The 22,162-nt window shown below is 45.2% G+C and overlaps 1 protein-coding gene across 3 annotated transcripts in view; it reads right to left on the reverse strand.

Annotated features, from left to right (window-relative positions):
* CABLES2 (Cdk5 and Abl enzyme substrate 2) overlaps nucleotides 1-18,442 on the reverse strand; it is a 66,639-nt gene extending 48,197 nt beyond the window's left edge. For all 3 annotated transcript variants that reach the window (XM_088442800.1, XM_088442799.1, XM_088442798.1), the window contains exon 1: nucleotides 17,942-18,442. In XM_088442800.1, coding sequence (XP_088298926.1) covers nucleotides 17,942-18,375 — 434 coding nt within the window. In that variant the 5' untranslated portion in view covers nucleotides 18,376-18,442. The remainder of the gene's footprint in view (nucleotides 1-17,941) is intronic.
* Between the last annotated feature and the right edge of the window lie 3,720 nt (nucleotides 18,443-22,162).

Below are 22,162 nucleotides of genomic sequence, written 5' to 3' on the forward strand. Positions count from 1 at the left end.
TGCGGCATAATATGTCGACATGCAGAATGTCGATATTAATTATGTCGACTCCAGGGCCGTCGTGATGTGTTAAGTCAGCTTTCTCCATTTCCCAGGTGGGGGCGCCCAGTGGCTCCTTCCCTGCAGCTGGAGATCACTCCTGAGCTCTGCCTTTTGCCCCCCCCCCTCACTCACAAATTACATTCACAACACAGGCAGAGTTGCCAGGAATAGCACTGATACCCAAGTCACATCAAACATATCAAGCAGACGGCGTGGTACTGTGCTCATATTCATTAGTTTGTATATATGGGCAATGCATAGTATAAGAGGGCTACTGCCAGTCTGCACCCATAACAGAAGCAGTGGTCTGCGCGTGACTCTTCCTGCATACGCAGATGGAAATACAGGTACCAATGCAAAGACATTGCACCCAATTACTAACACCCCTGTAGTTAGTCACACTATGTGGTCACCGTGCGTTATACATAGAGGTACAGGTATCCAGAGCACGTGGGGAATATGATATACCACTGGAGATTATAGTGAGGGGCCTCATCCTCCACAGTAATAGGGAGTGTAGTCACCCAGAGCTCTGGGGTGAAGATTTTACTGCTGGAGATTACAATGAGGGGCCTCATCCTCCACAGTAATGGGAGCGCAGTCACCCAGAGCACAGGTGGGGTGTGCGCGTGCGGGGGGGGGATATACTGCTGAAGATTAGTGTCAGGGACCTCATCGTCAGAACTGTCGTGATGCAGTAAGCCGTCAGGGAGGAGCTGTTCTGCAGAGCCATCAGCACCTTCTTCATTTGCTAGGCGCCCACTCAAATTTTGTTACCAGCGAGCGTCAGGTGGCTCCTTCCCTGCAGCCGTAGCTCACTTCTGAGCTCCACTTTTCGGAGTGTGTGTAGGGAGAGACCTCATGACGTCTCTCCCATAGTGCAGAACGCGAGGAGCTGTCAGAAGGAGGCTGGCACAGGAGCGGGGCTTCAGGTTAGTACAGTGATGTGTGTCTAAAGGGCACTACTACTGTGGACATTATGTGTAAGGGGCACTACTATTGTATGTCAGAATGTATAAGGGGCACTACACCACTGTGGGCATTATGTGTATAAGGTGCACTAACACTGTGGGCATTGTGTGTACAAGGGGCACTACCACTGTGGCATGTGTATAAGGGGCACTACTGTGTGGCATAATGATAATAAGAAACACTACTGTGTGTTGTAACACGAATAAGGAACACTTATGTTGTGCAATGTGAATCAGAGGCACTATCTGCAGTGTAATGTGAATAAGATTGCGCTACCGTGTGGCGTAATTTGAATTGGGGATGCTATTGTGTGGCACTGCCCCTTTCTTGTGAGACCACGCCCCTTTTTTGCAGCGCAATTTGGAAGTGAGGGCGTATGTTTATAGTTTGTAGGGAGCACTGAACACCCTAGGCCCAGCTCTGGTTGACACCATAATGTCAACAGGTTTTAAATGTCAACATTCAGGATATGATGATATTGTGAATGTCGACAGTCAAAATGTCAACACTGATATTTTACCCTAAAACTTCGGATCTTATGATCATATGTGCAGCACATATGATCCATCTTATCGTGTGCAGATCGTGCCTTTTTTTGGTTCATGCGATCCATCGTGTGGTAATTCAAGTCATTTCAATGACTGTGTGTCCCTATTCCCTAATGAGCGCATGAGGCACAGGATCGATCTTACGACAAATCCTGTGCTAAGAAAAAAAAAGAAATGGTGACGACGGGACTGCAGGGTAATCCGATGTGATCAGATCGGATGCTGATCGCGTAGGTGTATGGGCCACTTAACTGTATGTGTCATCTATGTAAATGTCAACCTTTTGAACATGTTAACATTATGCTGGTGTCGACATTGTGGATGTTAACATTAACCGTCGACATTCAGAACAAAATTATAGTGTCGACATCCTGACTGGAACCCAATTGGATAGCTACAGTACATATTTGTCAGTGCTTCATGTGGTAAAAGACATGCAGAGAGCACACTTCTTCTGTCGACATATGCGGTGCTTAAGAAAATATATATTGCAATAGCCACTGGAGCATGGCCCCATTGAAATCCGGGAAGACATTATGCCCATATGATTCAAAGGACTTTTAGTGAATTAATTAACTTTTTATACCTCTCTATGACGCCGCAACCTTCCCATATCCGTTTGATAGGAGCCTTACATCACTGCTCTGTGCCGTCGGGGGACCCTGCTAATTGCACTATGTAACGATCAGTCTGTGGGTTCCTGCTTGTTTCCATTCTCCTCCTCTCATTATTACGCTGCCCCTGTCACATGCAATCCTGTCCTCACTAACACAATTACAGGTTCTTCTATCCCACACCAGTGCCTAACAAAGGCACCGGGTGAAAAGGAGATGAAGACTGAATACCATAGTATCTCTAGATCCTAGTCACACGCATCAGAAAATGAAAATGAGCTGTACAATAGGAGGTGGGTTGCATTTTCCCTCTCATGTTATCCATCATATGTGCACATTTTAGATATTCATTCCAGCTACCAAATCAGGGCTATCCATATCTTGTTAATGACTAACCATCATCACCAGATGTACACTACGTATGGTTCTCCAGTTGTTGTAGAACAGCAAAGAATGCTGGAACTCATTGTTCCACAGCAGCTGGCATGCAAGAATGCCTACCTCTGGTCTACTCTAAGTACAGCAAACACACGGAGATTGCGGCATGGTTATTAAATACTACAGCAGAAATCACAGAGCTGGAATATTAAACATCTAGCGAATACACTGATATAGAAGGTCACTGGGAGCAGACATAATACACATACAATAAGCGGTCAATTCTATAAGGAGAGACTTAATCACAGGCATGAGTAAGTGCAACTATACGCCGGACTTACGGTACCACCAGACTTGCAGGCTTTTGTTTACATCTCCCTAGGGCTGTGTACAAAAATCCACAAGTCCGAGGCAATGGGTTGGGTGCGGGATGTCGGCGCTTGGGATCCCTGGGGTCAGATTAACAGACGCCGACATCCCGACAGGGTCACAATCCCAACAGACAGAGGTAAGTATACTCTTCTTTCCCTACCCCTCCCCGCAGCCTAAACCTAACCTCCTTCCCCCACAGTATAAACCTAACCCTCTCCCCAATACTTATCATCGGGATACCGACGCCGGGATTTTGACTGGTGTCTGGATCCTGGAATCGGTATTCTAAGCGCCGGCATCCTGACAGCCGGGATAAAATCTACATCCCATCTGGATGAGAGTTCAGCTGCCGTCACTTCTATACAGTTGTAATGGCAACTCCGACACATCCAGTCTAACTTAACTGACCTAACCCCTAAGAGTAGCCCACAAGGAAGAGGATGACAGAAAGTGGTGGCTTATTTTATTGAGGATCGTCTAGTCCTAGTGGCACTAAAATACTAAACTGAACTTTTACTATTAGGAGATCCTGTAACATCTCATGCCAGCAGCAGCGCCAAATATAGATGTAAATAGTCTGTTATGGAAGAGCAGTAAGGGAAGAGTGTTAGGTCTCATTAAAGCAGGAATGTTTGTTATCTTAACGCAGCAACAATGTTTTATGTAGAAACAAGTTACATGTTATATCTGCATGGTATGCTTAAATAAACTCCTGCTGAACTCTCATGTCTCGTCAGTCTTATGCTAAACAATTACGACAAGTTCAGTCACTTTATCTGTGGGTCAGTCTGGGCTCTTTCTGAAAGTTTCCATAAAAATAATAAAATACTTTGAAAAACATAATTTAAAAATTTCTGCTTCAAATTAGGTTGGTCAACCAGCGGTGCTGTGCTATACATCAGTAACACTGCATGTGGAACGCAATTGATTTTGGCTGCAGTGATAACACGTGCTTGCAGAAGAACAAAAAAAAAATCTGTTCAAACATTCGACATAGGTGCAAATACTATGCAAGTGACAGCATGCATTTGGATGCCAGTACATACTGCCTGAAAGCTCTATATATTCTGCTACTGTTGCAAGTGGTCACTTCAGACATGTTGGGTCAGTTCAATTAGGAGAGTTTGTGAAAGCAAGTTAGTTTCATGAAACGTGCATACATCATGTCGCATGAATGCACACACCTGAGAAATGCAATATAATTAGAAATGGCAATTCGCATACTCGTAACGAGGTTGCTGGATTTTTCTACAAAATGCGGTCTGGGACCAGTGCATGAAAGAGTGGGGAAACCATCCTGGACCCCCCAAAAAATTACAACTGAGATAACAGAACTATATACGAGGGTGGATCCAAAAGTCTGTGACCTGACGTAGTAGTTATCCCCCCCGTATTGATATTCTGTATGTACTAGAGGATTTAGTAGAACACTGAGGAAAATTACAGCCCAATTCTTTTATTACTGTAGATTTTGAACAATAGAACAACATCATTAAACTTTGGAAACAAAATCACTAGAAGTTGAAAAAAATGGAGAATACTGAAAAATAGAGAAAACTGTAATTCGAGCAGTCATTAAATATCTGCAAATGAAGAAGATGACGCCTACTGAAATTCACACTCAAGCTAAAGGAACACATTCATGGGAAGACTTTTGCATCTGATGACAATGTCATGACTGCTGTACAGGACTGGTTTGAGGACCAACCACCGGGGGGCAGCATCGATGGGAAAAGTGTATTTCAAATAAATAATTGCCATTTGAACTTAATTTTCTCTGCTATTCATGGTCAAGACACCGACTTTTGGATCCACCCTCGCAGAAGACTGTTAGTGGCCATAAGGAAAGAACCCTGTGAAAGGGTTACCCTAGCTGTAGCATTACACCGCCGCTAGAAAGAGTCCAGTGCTGATGGAAAATACAGGGGACCCCTATTTATCCCCTGTATTTCCAAAATCAGGACCACCTCGCTGAGCCCAGTGCTGGTTGTGCTAAATACAGGGGACCCCTACGTCTTTTGTTCCCCGTATTTTCACAACTAGGAATGGCTCGGGTGCTGGTTGGTCTTTTAGGGGGGGACACCACGTAATTTTTTTTAAAAATTATTTTAACACACTGCTTTTTACACACAGATGCATACACGGATCTAACTGATCTGTGCATGCATCTGTGTCTATAGTACAGCCCCCTATTTAAATTTTGCAGATATCTTTAAGATGGTCGTCAAGTGTTTGGTACAGCAAACGATATATCGTTAACGACGCACAATATATCGTTTGGATTGCACAGTGTATATTGTACTATATTGTTTGTCCGGGAGTTCCAAGGAAATCTGACGACATTGCATCCTTTGCATGTCGTCTAATGTGTACCTAGCTTTAGACAGCATTGTATTAAATAGCAGAAAACAAACATGTTCATCGCTGTATTAGAAGAATCTCTACAAAAGTACTCCATATGCACCACACACACTGTTTTCCATTTGCAAGTGCAGCTGTCATCATTAGTATGGGCACTTACGCCTAACTTATGATGGGTGCAAGAGATCCATCGTAGTGTTCCTTCTAGCTCCGGCGGGAGGCAGGGCGCCGGAGCTAGAGAGGGCATGCCTGCGTCCGAGAAGGGGGCGCGGTCATCGGAAAAGGGGGCGTGTCTATAAGACACGTCCCCTTTTCATCACTCTTGGGGGCGTGCCCGGCACTTACGGACACGCCGGGCAGCCCCCAAGCCCTGCAGACAGGGAGAATAGATGACCGGGTCACCGCATGTTTCTCCACCCGCGGGACACTGCGTCCCGCGGGTGAGAACGGCTCCCGCAGGCTGTGAGGGCAGGGCGCTTTTTGCCCTCCTCCTGGAGGGCAGGGTGCTTTTTGCCCTCCAGAAGGAGGGCAGGGCGCCGTGCCCCGCTAAAACAGCCTAGCGGGAACGCTACATCTAAAATAGGCATCCACTCTACATACTCACAACTCAGAATAGGACACAACTGTTCTCTTCTGTGCATCCACCCAGCTGAGACCCATTTCATGTACGGAGAGATGTGTATGTTCGCTGTAGCATATGTGCAGTTTGCTAAAATTTGCTAGATGAGTTTGCATACGAAGCTGCATGCGTCCCATAATCAGGCCCTAAATCAATTAGTACATTAGTTGCTTGTAGATACGACATGCTATAGCTATATCTGCTATTAGCCCTCTTCCCTCCTTTTCTTCCCCTGCACTACCATTACCACCAGTGCTCCCATCCACAACTGACACTGTATTCTTGTTCATATGATGGGTACAGGTTCAATGAGAGTTGTTGTGCTTTCCTCTGCCTGCTAATTCCAGCTACTGCCAGTTGTCCTACCATTTCACCCGTACTCCTATGTGGTTTTATTGTAAAACTTATTTATGCTTGGAACCATCACGTTGCACATTGTATTTTTACTGTATACGTTATTCATTTCTGTTACCCCTTGGATGGCTCTGCGTATACCTTCTGGCGCCTAACTTATAAAAGATAACACTATAGAAACAACATTGCTAATACACAGTATACTTCTCAGGCAGTAGGTGGTGCTGTTTACCAAAACTATGGGCTGAATTCAATTAGAGGCGAAAAGCCACGATCGGTGAAATGTTTTATCCAATTTGCGCTTTTTGCCTGTTTTCAAAGTATCTCCGTATTCAAATTCCTGAGTGTTTTCGCCTAGGCGAAAAAGTATCTTCAGCAAAAGACAGGAGAAAAGAAGTGCAAAATCCATATTTTGGGGTACAAATGTGAGGACTTGGCTCAGAACCCTTTGGACAACCCCCCTAATGACTAATCAGGCAAAAAATAAAAAAATTCTTAATACACCAGAAAAAAAGATGTAATTTTTGGGGCGAAAATTTTAAAAAAGTGTGGGAAAATGGGTAAAAAGTAGGGGGCTAGGTATTTTTTTTGGGGGGGGGGGGCTATAAAAGTTGAGACTGGTGTTTTTAGATTGCAGGAAGCTGCAGCAGTTGTACTTTTTAGATTTTTTAAATCTTCACTTTAGAGACACCAAAATATACTAGCACCCATTTACATGTACCCCAAATTTAACTGCGGTACTTATTTTTCTCAAAGTACATTGCATTATATAAATGTTTCACTTATGCAAACATGCATATAACACTCAGTTACAGACTGATCTCCCCAAAATATGCTGTCCTTTTCGCTAGTTTCGTTATTAAATACATACACCTATCTGCGTTTTCGCTTGTTTTGGAATTGAATACGGAGAATAGGGACGCACATGGCGAAAACTGGCAAAATCATTGCGCTTTTCAATGACCTCTGCGTTTCGCGGCTAATTGGATTCGCCCCCAAATATCAAGTGCATAAGTTTTCAACCTCAAAGATCTGTAATTTTTTATAACAGAGGTATTCAAAGAACCCATGCTTCCAATGAGTCAGGATGTGTCGCTCACCATAGTTGACATTTGTCCCAATTCCAAAACTATCGAGAAATATTTCTTGCTGATGGGTGCCCACTTCAATACCACTAGCATGTGTGTACAACATTGAAGGATTGTCTTTAGGGAAGGTGGCTGCCCACATCATGACCAAGCCTCCATGTAGCGTGACAACATGGCCCCTATTTAGGCCAGCTGAAAATTGGGAGATCCGCATCATCCTCTGGCTATTCAAAGCTACCTTAGGCAAAAGAAGATGGATTGTACGAGGCCTAGTACTTAGAAGAGTTGTAGCATGTCCCCGACTTTCTGTATTCACACAGCGTTTTTCTCTATTTATCCAGATTATGAGCCGTATTCAATTTGAGCAGACCAGCGATACTTTTCCGCCTCCCGGACTTTTCGCCTACTTCGCCTGTTTTGTAGGCGGAAAAGTAGCATGCGCGTGCCCGCGTATCCCCGTATTCGATTTGAAAGTACGCGAAAACGGGACCCAGCGAAACTTAAACAAGCGGAAAGTACTGTCAGATTTGGGAAAATCAGCCCAACACCTCCCAAAAGATGCTCTGACATGGGGGTTAGCTATGGTTACCCCCGATTTGGCTTGCTGAAGGTATTTGGTGTTTTTAAACGGCCTCAATAGCTTCTAAATAGCGTTTTTGTACAAGTGGTGAAGAATAGTATTCAGGTGGTTTTTTGGCAGAAAATAACTTATCCCAGCAAATTTGGGGTACTTGAAAATGGGGGCCAGCATATTTAAAAGTTGATAAAGTTAATCATTAAAAATCCACCTGCTGCAAGCACCTGCAATGAAAAAAAAACACCTGGGGCATACTTGGGGACCCCCCTGGAGTCTAGTTCGCTAATTTTGAACATTGTCCCCCAACTTTTTTTTTTCACCCCCAAATTCAAAGTTATTTTTTGGGGTGTTAAGTTTTTATGAAAAAATTTGACGCAGTTTACCTTTGGGGGACTGTCTGAAGGCTGCACGGGGGTTCCCGCAACATTGCACCCCAAAACCCCAATTCTGCACTTTTTTCAGCCTGCTATTCATAGGCGAAACTTTTCCGCCTATTACATTGCACTGACTTTCCGCCTAGGTGGAAATTCTTTGAAATTGAATACGGAGATACTTTTCCGCCTGGCGAAATTACGTCATCGGCGAAACTTGTTCGTCGATTCCAGCTTTTCGCCTCAAATTGAATACGGGCCTATGTCTGCAACAAAGTTGGAAGATATTAAACTCTATAAAGCTCTCTCATCATGCCACTCCTTCACAGGCCCTATATGTAAAGTATGGGAAAATTATTCTGATGGTCTACATTAAAAAGACTATGGGCCAAATGTAATAGGGTAAAAGTTTAGGAAATGTGAGAGTTTAGCAGTAAACTCTCACACTATTACATTGGTTGAGATGTATATACAAAATGGGAAAACATCTGGATGAAAGATTAAATCGTGAGTTTTTAAGTCTGAAAAACATGTTCTCGGACTGTATTACATTGGCAGAGTTTAACTCTCGCCCTATTACATTCGGCCCTATAACCTTATTAATAATATCATTATGTGGTAATGATATATAATGCAGGGCTCGACAAAAACCGGGGGCCAGGTCGCCATGGCGATCAGATTTGGCTGCCTGGCGACCAGATTTGCATCAACCCCCTGCCGCCGCTAGTGTAGTGCAGACGGCGAGCGCGGTACACAATACAGAGTAACAAACACACAGACGCCACCGGCAGCTGTGCGTTTGTTATAGCAGCCGATGAGAGTCACACAGACTCTCATTGGCTGCTGCGTTCACGGAGGGAGCCGGCTGGAGCTCACCCATGAGCTCCGCCTTCCCCCACAGCGGGTGATGGGAGAGACGTCATTACGTCTCTCCCATATGCAGAGTGGGCCGGGAGGAGCGGACAGCAGCGGTTGTCGGCAGGAGCGGGGATCAGGTAAGTTGTGTTTTTGTGTGTGTGTGTGTGTGTATGTGTGTTTAAGGGGCACTGCATAGGGGGGGTGGCCGCTACTGGGGACACTGTATGGGGGGGCCGCTACTGGGGCACTGTACAGGGTGGGGCCGCTACTAGGGCTAATGCATAGGGGGGACTATTACTGGGGGGACAACTACTGGGGGCAATGCATAGGGGGGACCTCTTTTGGGGGCCCTGCATAGGGGGGTGGTCGCTAATGGGGCACTGTATTCGGAGGGTGCTACTAGGGCACTGTATATGGGGGCAATATTAGGGGCAATACATAGTGGGGACTACTTCTTCTGGGGGCACTGCATAGGGGGAATACTACTGGGGGCACTGCAGAGGGGGGGGGGGGGGGACTACCACTGGGGGTTTTCTGGCTGCAGAGGGGTGGTCTTTCTGGGGGTTGGTTGTTTGGAGAAGGGGGTTAGCTGCTCAGTAATATGGCTGTGGGAGGGTGGTTTACCTGGGGTACCCAGTTAGTGGTGTGTCCATGGGGGTTCTTTGCCCAGGGCGCAGGTGCTCAGTAATGCTGCCCCGTGGGAAGGGGGGGTCTGGCTCCTACACTTTCATCCTGGCTCCTAGACTTTAGAATCATTTGTCAAGACCTGATATAATGCACCATCAGACTGAGCAATGGATGCTCCAATGTGTACCCTCTATATCTGGAGGAAAATAACCCATAAGACAGCACAGGGCGAATTGTCATGGAGCAACTGTTTTTTTATTTTTTTCCACAACTAGAAAGTGTGTTTCCTGCTTTTTGAGGATTTGCTCTTGACCACAATGCCATATCCTCCTTATGCTCTGCAGTATTTTGTGTACCCTATAAAATAAATGCTATGAGAGATGATAATGAAGGCTCAAAATAAGTGGTGTATTCAAATGGTACAACGCACCCAACCAGTGAAGGTGAGTGTGTGTACTGTATATAAATATATAACAAGATACACACATATCAAGCATGAATGCGAGTACTATGACCAGGGTGCAAACTAGAGGGCGTAATGTAGCAACATTCTGAATGGGCTCCCAACGTTTCTAAAATACCCTACTTTTACTTAACTTGTTGAGTCTGTTTTTCTTGTGATGTTTGCACTGATTTCTGTTTTTACATATTTTGTAAGGTGCTGCGGACCCCTTGTGGCACCATATAAAGGTTAATAATAATAATACTTTCCTTCTGCTTTCAACAGAATTTTTAACGTGGGAGCCCTAGAATTTGAGTTCATGCACACACAGCAACGATAGTTTGATCATTCTTTTTTTAGCCCCTTCCAACGACCATCGATGCGCGGGCACAGATGGTTGATATCGACCATCGCCCGTGAATGCAGGCCCCTCCTCGCAGCTGCCGCTCTGTGTGTATGGGCGGTCGGTACACACCTTTTCCCGATGGACAGATACAGTATATCTGCAGACATATCTGTCCATCGGCTGTGCAGCAAAGCCAATGCAATATGTCGGTGAACGTCGACGTTCACCGACATATTCTGGGTACACACTGCCCGACGGGCAGCAGATACATTGGCCAATCAATTGATTGGCCAATATATCTGTCAGTGTGTACCCATCTTAAACAGATAAATCTGCAGATCGAGAGATCTGCAGATGATGGTTGTTCATACACACTTATGTGTGTTCTGTGTGTTGGAGGGGGGGGGGGTGTCGTGCTCCCCTCCCCGCGTCTGCCGCTGCAAGTGTACAAGCAGACATATTGGGCATCAGCTGTGCAGACATATCATTGGTACACACTGGCTGACAGGCATCCGATATATTGGCTGATCAATTGATCGGCCAATATATCTGCCAGTGTACACTTGCCTTTAGCATGCATTCTTAACAATATTTGTGTAAGTGAAGATTATACTATGATTTCATGGAGAACCAAGAGACCACAGACTATTAATTCATAATAAACCAATGACATCATAGGAGGAGATTCAATTGTTAGTCGGTAATTTAGCTCCCGGGCTAAGTGCGAAAATGCATGGGATTAGCCACGTTAAGCAGCTTCTTCCATGATAAGTGCCGGGTGTACTGCGGTTACAGCACACCCAGCACTTGTGACCAGCCCCGAAGCCCTACATTACATAAGTGTATCCTCGGGAACTAAATTCCCACAAACAATTGAATTGCCGCACCAAGAGTAATTCAACTGTTGGTGATGTGCGATAACAATGTTCGGCCCATCACCTATATGGGGTGCAAGGTGTCGAAGTCAAATAAATGAATATGATCGCTCACATTTATTATCTGACGATCTGGTCGTCTATAGTCTGTCGAGTAAACCACAACGCTACTTTGTATCGGCGCAATACAATGCACACAAATGCGAATCCACCACATACACTGATGCACATAACGCACACACATATAAATGTATATATGCTTATATACACGGACGCTCTTATGCGTACGCACATACTCACACACGGATGCTCATTTGTATATAGTTGCTATTTCAAACACAGACGCACATATGCGGACGCATATGTGCAAGATGGTTCCCACACATTATAGTTAATAACCAGTGTTATTAAAAGGTATTATTGACTAATAATTATGATGTAATATGTACTTAAATGAGATCTAAGGTTTAGAGCATAGTGGACATGTCATGTTTGGTCTCATACTAAATCCCTGTTTATTTGCAGACTCCCGTTCCTATCGGCAAAGGAGTCGCATCTTACGTCCGCTAGTTATGGATGATAGGGAGTTATTGCATAGAATGTTATTATCTGTATGCAGTGTTATAGCTAGTATTAACCAGTTGTTCGGCAGGAAACTACACAATTTGACCGTTTGAGGACTGAGCCATGCCCCTGATGACACCGTATGAATCAACCAATGACCAGATTATCCAGAAGCAAGAACAATGGAAATCTGTAAACTAGTTCCTTTGTTAACGTAGAACTCTGTAAGGTATATAAGCAGTGACCCGACTTCAGCGTACAGACATCCTCTTTGATGATCACAGACGTCTGGATTGATGACTGTATACTGGGAACAGTGCGCATGCGTATGTATCAGCTTGTACTATTATTGATTGCTTTTTAATCTAATTGTTAAATCTTTCACAGTGTTACTTTTTCATTACATAAATAACTTGTGCTTTGGAACCACACAATTGGACTGGCAATTCTTTCTTAAGCGACTTGTAGCGCTAAATAGCGACTAGCGACTATTAGGAATCAATAAAGGGAAATTGCTACATGTAGGTGGCCGCAAAGGTGCCCATCGTTTGACCATATCTCCAGTATTTTGCGGTCTTTGTTTTAGATTGAATTGCCCCATTGAGTGAAAATGTGACCCACCATGCACTCTAAAAATACTGCAAATACTGTAAAACACACCAATAATACTATTGGATTATTACTTTCCATTAACAGCATCACTACATGTTCTCAATGGTTTCTGTTAATATTTAATATTTTTTAATTCAATATCTGCTGACTAAAATTTGTGAATTTTAAAAGATCGCAATGTGTTACTTTTCCAGGATTCTTATCAGGATCAACTGGTTCCCCAGATTAAGCACACAATTCAACAAACAGTACGATGGGGCCGATTCATTTTAACAACTTAGCAGTGCTTCTATACGCCAAATTATGTACGAGCACAATGTTAATTACACTGAATAAAATGACAGGCTGGACGATTGAACAGGTTTGAAAATCAAATGATCACAACTGGTTTGCTGCTATTTTTCAACATTAAACGTTTATCGTTCATGTGCATAAGCTGAACAAAATCATTCAGAACAGTTGTCCATCGGCTAGATTGGAACGATTATCGTAAAGTGCATGGACAGCATCAGAGTCATTTGCCTCTTCTGACCCATCCTCTCCTTATTCTTATGCTCTCAGACCTATTTGTTTCAGATATACAATAGCCTTGTTCGAGCATGTTTACATTTCTCCACTGGATTAGTGCTGCTACCTTCCTTATTGCTTTGTTGTTTACCATTAAGAGGCATATTAAACACTTTGTGGAAAATCCTCACAAAGCTGCAGTTTTCCAGATTTCCAACATTAATTAAGCATTCAACTGACATATTAGGAGGTTACCACAGCATATATCTGCTGTGGTCCCTCCTTTTCCCATCACGTTTCTATGGAGACTGCGAAACTATTAGCCATTGTAGTCTATAAGCTTTGGCAGTGATTCTCAAGTTTTTCCAACAGGTCATGTTTTGAGGATTTCTGTCTGTGGGATAATTACTGACCCAGCAAAATAGATTAACTCACCTGTGCATGACCTACTGGTACCACTGGGCTACAACATTGCTTTTTTTTTTTTCCAGAGTTTCAGAGAGGGATCCCTCTCCGGTAATGACCACTTGTATATGTGCAGTCCAATGGCCGCGCAATCTCAGTTGCTCTGCAGGTCCAAATAATCTTTACTTTATAGAATTTGCAGGATCGGGCTTCTATCAGAGACTATGTACCTGAAAGACAATATTGATAAATAGCCCAGATAAATCATTTCTTATTGCTCGGATATGCGGCTATAAGAAATTATACTTATCAGAGCTAAAATGCGGGGGGGGGTAATAAATATGCCACCTGAAACAGTGACTCCTACATCTGGCTCCACCTTAGTATTTGATATTATACTGCTGTTAATGCTCTATAGTCAACCTTTGGGTTTTGAATTTCTTGGCAGCGAGCTGTGGTTGGCATAATGTTAACAAATCATCCATCTTTCTTCCCTCATGCCAGTGCGCCTACCCTTCTGGAATTAATGTGTCACACTCAGAAGACATACTTTCCTTTTATCTACGTAGCCAAAGGATCAGAAACCTGCTTGTTAACACATGTTCAGAGGCGAGGTCCTGAAAACGCACTAAACTGCATGTGTTGGTGCGCAGCTGTTCTAGTGCACAGGCGGCAAGAACAATTTTTTGAAAGGGAGCTCCATACAATGGTTTAGGAGAGCTAAAAATCCCAGCTATTTGTGAGCTGGAGATTCTGGAATATTTACATTTGCAAAAATTGTAATCTTGATTTTCAAGTGCTTCACTTTAGCCCTAATATGGGGAACAAATGTTAAGGTGGTCCTCAGTTTCTCATCTGTAATGCTGCAGATAGCAAGATTTTGGCAAAAAAATACAAAAAAAAAACAAAAAACCACACATGATAATCATCCTTTCAATCAAACATGACAATTAAAATTTTGCTTACAGCCAGAATAAAAAATTAAAAACTAAATAAAACCAAATATTCCAAAACATCTTGCCACCCACTGGTTAGGGAGTGACTGCTGTAATTATAGTTAGTTGGATCGTATGAATAATCTATGGTAATCATTATACAGAATAGAAAGGCTATACAATTATTTTGATAGTTGAGTACAGTGTTTGCCACAAGTTTACAGTTTTCATTAAACTTCCCTTCTCTTGGTACAACAAATTGAACAGCATCCAAATGCATGGTTAGTGCAACCAGAGACCAGGGATCATTAAAGCATTTTCTTGCTGTTATAGGTGTCTATTTATCAAGCATTTTTTTCATAAAATTATGTAGAAACAGTGTTCTGCATAATTTACTGAATTGTTGCTATGTACTAACAGCGGAGCTTTTTGGAGTTTGGCCCCATTGGTTTAAGTCAGGGGTGGGGAACCTTTTTTCTGCCCAGGGCAATTTTGGTATATATAACATTATTCGCGGGCCCGATGCAGGCAACGTCCCTTTCGTGTGACATCATACAGGGGCAGGGCCACAATCGCCAGTGATTACAGCAATACCTGAAGCATCCTCAGTATGCTCCCGGGAGATGTAAGGGTAGCGGTGTGACCACCTGAAGTGTCCTAAGGATGCTCCAGGTGGCACTGCTGCTTAGATTCTGACTGCAGGGTACCACTTTAGGCACCCTGCTAGCCAGATGAGGCTAGCAGAAAAAAGCTCAGAGGGCCAGACCAAATGATTCTGTGCACCTTATACGGCCCCCGGGCTTGAGGTTCCCCATCCCTGGTTTAAGTCATCCTCAAATGGCGTAAACAGCTTTATGCCTATGGAGGCATTCTCATAGGGGAAGAAACTTAGGATCCCTCTTCCGCAGCCTCCGACTGGTTCTGGTAACTGACACTGTGCGCATGCGCAATGCAGATTCTCAGGAGGAGTCTAATATATGAAAGACTCCTCCATATGTCCCAGAGATGTAACTCACACATAGAAAGGAAAATTTAGCTTAAAATGAAAAAGTCTGCGGCAATACAGGTTGTTAACAATCGCAGCATAGCAGAGTTTATTAATACATAGGCCCCATAATTTGTTCAGCATTAACCATAAACTTTTTGGGTTATTTAGCACACGTTCTGCATTAGGAATCTCGTTTATACATACATTTAGACATTTCTAAACCACTTTCCTGAAGTGGTCGCATCAAAGACGACCACACCAGGCTGGGCTTTCCCTGACATGGTCACGTCTAATGCGGTCAGCCAGAAACTCCCACTGGTCGGATGCAGAAAGATGATCTTCATGAAACCGCCTAGTATTCATTAAAATAATTGGAGTTTAGAAAAAAAAATTAATATGAATGAATTGAAGGTGGGTTATAAGATGTATGTAAACCTTTTATTTCTCTACTTAAGGATTTCTTATAAACCACATTGGTAGTTTTCTCCTCAGATGCTAGGATCATCAGGCTGCTGGGTGAGCTCACTCTGGAGCAGACAACGTGGAACTGCCCATGTGAGAAGCAGTGTTCCCTCAAATCAATCCCTGTCACCTTCAATGACTGCCCCTGGGACTTGTTAATGGTCATTGTAAAGCAGACCTTGAGGGAGAACTGCAGTCTCTTGAGCTCAAAGAGGTATTCTGATGGTATGCATGGCATGAACACCCAATCCCCTCCAAGCACAGCCGGTGAACTATATGGCCTCGATGACGTTCCTGTGGAGGGCCTTTACTTGCAGCCTGGTGCCATTGCAGAGTTTGGGCGGGTTGAGGTGCCGCAGCAACATAACTGGAACCCCCACTCTGATGCAAAGCTTGTGGGCTGGGAGGCCAGGAGGGTTGAGGTACTCCACAGGTTAGTGGGCCACGTCATCCATTTGCACTACCGAGTCCACAGACCTGTACTCCATTTCTGGCTTTCTGCCCCTTCGAACGACTAAAGTAGAGTGTCATTAATGACGGTAGCCATATCATTCTTGGGGGTCAGAATGGCACGCTCGCACAACCAGTTCATGGAGTTTTTTTTTTTTTTTAATATTGGCAATATCAGGGTTCAGTATATTCTGGCTGTGAGGTCTGCTAGGGTCTTCAGTACTGTGCCTTTGGATAAAACAGTAAGGCTTCATTGCTATGGAACCCAACCCCCACTTACCGAAACCCCTGCAATAGTTCATAATCCCTTATAGAGCATCAGTTCTTCACCAGGTCACAAAATAATCAAACATTGATGGGATTTTCAAAACCATAAGACCGTGCAGTTCTGGGAGTCAAAATGCTTCTCCGTACAGACCGATACTAAGTAGAGTTTTTTTCTTTTATTTTAGGCATTACAATTTCAAAATTTACAGAATCTTGTTGTACTTAATGTGAATGTATTTAGGACTACCCCCTTACTGTTAAGAATCCAATAACCATCAGTACAAAACTTGCACCTCAGCCTCTATAAGGCGAGTTGTATCCTCGGCCTCGTATTCACTTATAGTAGCCTATTTTTTTTTTATCACAGACCTAATGTGAAACTGAAGTATGTTATCACTTTACTATTTAAAAGCAGCAGCAAAGAGGTTACTTAGGGCCTGAACCTCACCTATGACCGATGAGTGTACATTGTCACTTTATACAATATACACAGTAAGCAATATATCACTTTCTTATTTTTTGGATTTCCAGTGTTTTGTGCCAGAGCCATAACCCCAGATTAATGGAATTAAAGCATACTGGTACTGAAATATTACAGTACACTACTACTATCACCTCCTCCTTTCCCAGACCAGTCTGGTTGCATATGCCTGATGAAACAGACATGCAGTGATTAAGGAGCACAGAATGAAAGTAAACAAACACTGCAGGTAACTCCTAACCAGGAGAAAAATCTCAAATGACCCATGGGTTTGAAGATAAACAGAGGTGATTGAGAAACTGCTGTCACTGATCCTCCCTTATGTATGTACACAGCCTATCTCACAGCCAACACATCAACAAAGTTACACAAGGTAAAAAACATATAAAATCTAAAGGGACAAGGACAGCGTCTTGGCTGGCGAATTCAATGGATCTTCTAGGGAAGTGTATTTAGGAAAAAATAACAAGTGACGTTGTTAACTATAAATATTATGGTGTTCTCTGGTGGAAAGGGCACACACACACACACACACACACACACACACACACACACACACACACACACACACACACACACACACACACACACACACACACACACACACACACACACACACACACACACACACACACACACACGTTGCCTAGTTAACAACACAGGTCCATGAGAAAATATCATATATGTGAGTTAGGTGAATCGGTCAGGGATGGACACAGCACAGGATGAGGCACAGGGGGGGCTCCAGGTGTTGGGCTTAAAGAGACAGTAGAAGATTTTCCCAGTGGGGTTTCCCCAGAAGCCAATTTAGGGAGGGGGTTCTTACCTTTGATTCTCGCAGAGGCCGGAGCTGGTCTGTAAGAGCCCCAGGGGCGGCACGATCCTGCCGGCTGAGGTGGGGGTATTGTGTCCCATCTTCCCCTGCACGTTAGCAGCATCTTCCGGCATGGGACACTCGCGGGGGAGCAGGAGCCGAGGGCCGTTGGAGGGCAGGAGCCGGGGAGACGGCGTGAGCGGGACCTGGGAGATGGGCAAAAGCTCCGGCCCGTCAAGGGACGGGGCAATATCCCAGGCAGGCTGGGGTGCGGGGCACGGGAGGCGCCCATCCAGGGAGATGTTATTGAGGAAGAGGAGAGCGGCCTGCCTGCGCCGGGAATCACTTCCCCGCTTCCTTCGCTGGGAGACCGGGGCGTTGGGGGGCTCCCCGGTTCGGCCGCCGGGGCCTGCTGCACCGGGGGAGCCGCAGGTCGCCGCGGCCATTCTCTAACTGAGGCCCCGGGCCGGGGTACGGCCTGCCTACCTGGGATCCGCCCTGTATCCTTCACCATTGGCTGGTGCTAGGGTAACAGCCGCAAACGGTTCTGCTGACTGTACGAATGAGCTGTCAGTCACGCAGTGGGCGGGGGGCAGCGGCGAGGTCACATGTCACCTGAGGACAAACCTCGCTTATATGTGAGTCACTCTGACAGTGGCCTGGGCTGGCCAGAGTAGGAGATGACCGCTGTGTGTGAGTCATTACTGCAATTACACTGACCACAGTGCTGGAAACTCACCTTATTACACGACACTAGGGTTGGGGGACTTCACATAACCCAAAAGTCTTCCCCTGAAGATTTAATTTATACAGGAATATAATTTGCCATGGTAACACATGCATGACTACATGATAATGAGTCGCACACAGTTACTACTAGCACAGATACATGTAAGAATTCCATACATATGCACAGTGTTGGACTGGGACCTGAAGGGCCCACAAGGGGAATGCAGTGGTTGGGGCCCACTGAAGGGAGGCGGTGCAAAGCTAAAGGAGTGTGGCTAGCAGAGGAGCAGAAGTAAAATTTAAAAAACATGCACAGGTCCAGAGCCAAATGAAAAATAAAAAAAAATGACAACAATAACGCATACGTCCCAACATTTGTTGGGAGGGAGTCGGGACCTGCGCGCGCCGAAGGCGCGTGCGTCCAAAAAGGGGGTGTGACCTAACCATAAAGGGGGTGTGGTCTGATGACACGCTCCCGTTTACATCACTAATGGAGCGTGCCCCCCACCGCGGGACAATGCGGCCCGCGGGCGGGACAGTTCCAGAAAAACGGGACTGTCCCACTAAATGCGGGACAGTTGGGAGGTATGATGACGCTGAATCTGGTATTCTAGATATAGTTTAAAACCAGGTAAGTAATAATTTTTATGTCCAGTCTCCAAAAGGCATAGCTGTAGCTCACGTCACCTTGGGCCAGCTTGGATACAGCTATCAGCATTGTAAAGTCTGAAATGTATGTATGGTGAGGGAAAAACCCATTGTTAGTCCCGTTACATTAAGGTGCCAGCGCCTGCTGTGCCGCAGTGGCCATTATATAATGCAGAGTGTTGTCACATTACTCAATATATAATGCAGAGTGTCTAAGTGCCCGCCATATATGCAATATAGAGTGTCACAGTCAGGGCTGGATTAAGGCCTGGGGCAACTAAATTGTGAGGGCCCCCATCAAGCCACAGAGTCTACCCATCCTCCCCCGCCACACGTTAAACACGCACGCACACAGATATATATATATAATGTATATGTAGCAAACATATATTCTGTATAACACACATATGTAGTATACACACACATAAATACATACACACTAACACATACATACACAGACTATCCCATATATACACATTAACATACATACACAGTATGCACACACTAACACATACTGTATATACAATAACATATACACATATATAAACAATAAAACAGTATACATACACTTACATTCTATGCAGCTGCTGCTCACTTAATTAGGCTCCACTCGCGCCGTAATGCCGCGATTCATGGGTCATATGGGGGAGGGGCTTGTGTTGGCTCCGCCCCCATTTTTGCCGCGGTAGAAGGGGGAATTGGTCCGTCGGGGTTGTTTCAAGGCACTCAGAAACCACCCTGCCTGCTCTAGTGGTGGGGGGCCCCTCTGTGTGTTGGGGCCCCGGGATGACTGCCCCTGTCGACCCCCCCCCCCCCCCTAAATCCGGCCCTGGTCACAGTGTCCACTATATAATGCAGAGAGTTGTCGCATTACTCAATATATAATTCAGAGTGTCTCAGTGCCCGCCTTATATGCAATATTGAGTGTCACAGTCAGGGATGGATTAAGGCCTGGGGCAACTAAGTTGTGGGGACCCCCATCAAGCCACTTGGAGTCTACCCATCCTCCCCCGCCACACGTTAAACACGCACGCACACATATATATAATATATATGTAGTAAACATATAGTCTATATAACGTACACACTAACACACATATATAGTATACACACACATAAATACTAACACATGTACATACACAGTATACACAGACTAGCACATACTGTATATGCAATAACATACACATATATAAGCAATATTTGCCCACCAAATATTGCAGAGAGTGTTGCAGTGCCCATAATATAATACAGAGTGTTGCAGTGATTGCCATATAATACATTGAGTACCGCAGTGACTGCCATATATTTACAGAGTGCTGCAGTGACCGCCATATATTTAGAGTGCCACAGTGACCGCCATATATTTATAATGCAGAGTGTTGCAGTGACCTCCATGTAATAGAGAGTGCCACAGTGACCGCCATGTAATATAAAGTGCTGCAGTCACCGCCATATAATACACAGTGCCATAGTGACCGCCATATGTTTACAGAGTGCCGCAGTGACCGCCATATAATACAGAGAGTGCCGCAGTTACCGCCATATAGTAGAAAGAGCTGCAGTACCTACCATATAAGTGCATCAGTGACCACACACACACACCATGCCCTCCAACTATACTGATTTAGCCAGTACAGTACAGTTTTTTAAAGGTCTGTACCGGCAAATGGGCTGTACCGTTTTGTACCGGATGGGTACAATCTCCTGAATTCAGCACTGGCGCTGATGTAATCATGCCTGCGCCGGTGTACAGAAGTCAGACTGTTAAACCAACCAGTGCCAGCTGCCTCCAGCCCCCATCTACAGTACCCGTGGGTACGCCCCTTTATCTGTAACTACACCCCTTTTGCATGTGGACACGCCCCTGTACCGGGTTTTTCCTGTGAAATGTTGGAGTGTATGACACACACACTATTAATACTGTACACCCCACCCAGACACACACACACACAACATTAATACAACACCATGAACAATATTAAAACACAGCATCCCCCAGAAAAAAACAAATCCACCCCCCTCTCCCCCCACATATACCAACCAGCTTAGATAACACTAAAACATTTTTCACCTCACCAGTCACACTTACCTGCCCAGAAGGAGGATATGTCTCTCAGTATTGGATGGACCTGGCTCCTCTGCTCTTTGGCCCTGATTCAGACCCACTCGCGAGCGGCTGTCCGCTCGCAAGTGGGTCGATGTTCTGCATTGAGCATGCGCACGACGGAGGGAGCTCCGTCGTGCGCATGCGCCAGACGCGACGAGCGAAGGAAAGTCCTTCGCTCGTTGTGTCTGATCAAAGGCGTGCTGTCAATCAACATCGACAGCACGCCCCTTTGGTGGGCGTGCTGGGGGCGTGCCTCCCTGACGGGGGGGCGTTCCCACGGGAACGCCTCCCGTCAGAAGCCGGCCCACTGACATCACTAGTGATGTCAGTGGGAGTGATTTTGGCTCTGATAGAGCCAAAATCACTCCGGGGCTTGCGGTTGAAAACCTCAACTGCAGGCTCCGGCTCGCAGTTTCGATGGTCGCGATGGTCAAGACCATCGCGGCCATCAAACTGCACGCTCGTATAGGCTGTGGGTGGTGACCCACAGCTATACGAGCGTCCAGGAGGACGCTCCATTTTCATGGAGGGCGGCCCTCATTCAGAGCGTGCGCTCTGCTCAGAGCGTACGGCTCTGAATGAGGGCCTTTGTGTGCAGTGACTGGTGAGCGCCTGCAACAGCCTCCGGTCCTCCCCCTCCCGATGGCTGTGCGTGACATCACGGGGGTAAATGGTCGGAAACCTAGTTTACCTGGGAAGTGGACGGAGCTTCGGCCACCGCGGCTGGGCGGAGCTTCATTGGCCATGGT

The sequence above is a fragment of the Taudactylus pleione genome, unplaced genomic scaffold (assembly GCF_031769625.1).
Source record: "Taudactylus pleione unplaced genomic scaffold, aTauple2 ptg000018l, whole genome shotgun sequence".
NCBI lineage: Eukaryota > Metazoa > Chordata > Amphibia > Anura > Myobatrachidae > Taudactylus > Taudactylus pleione.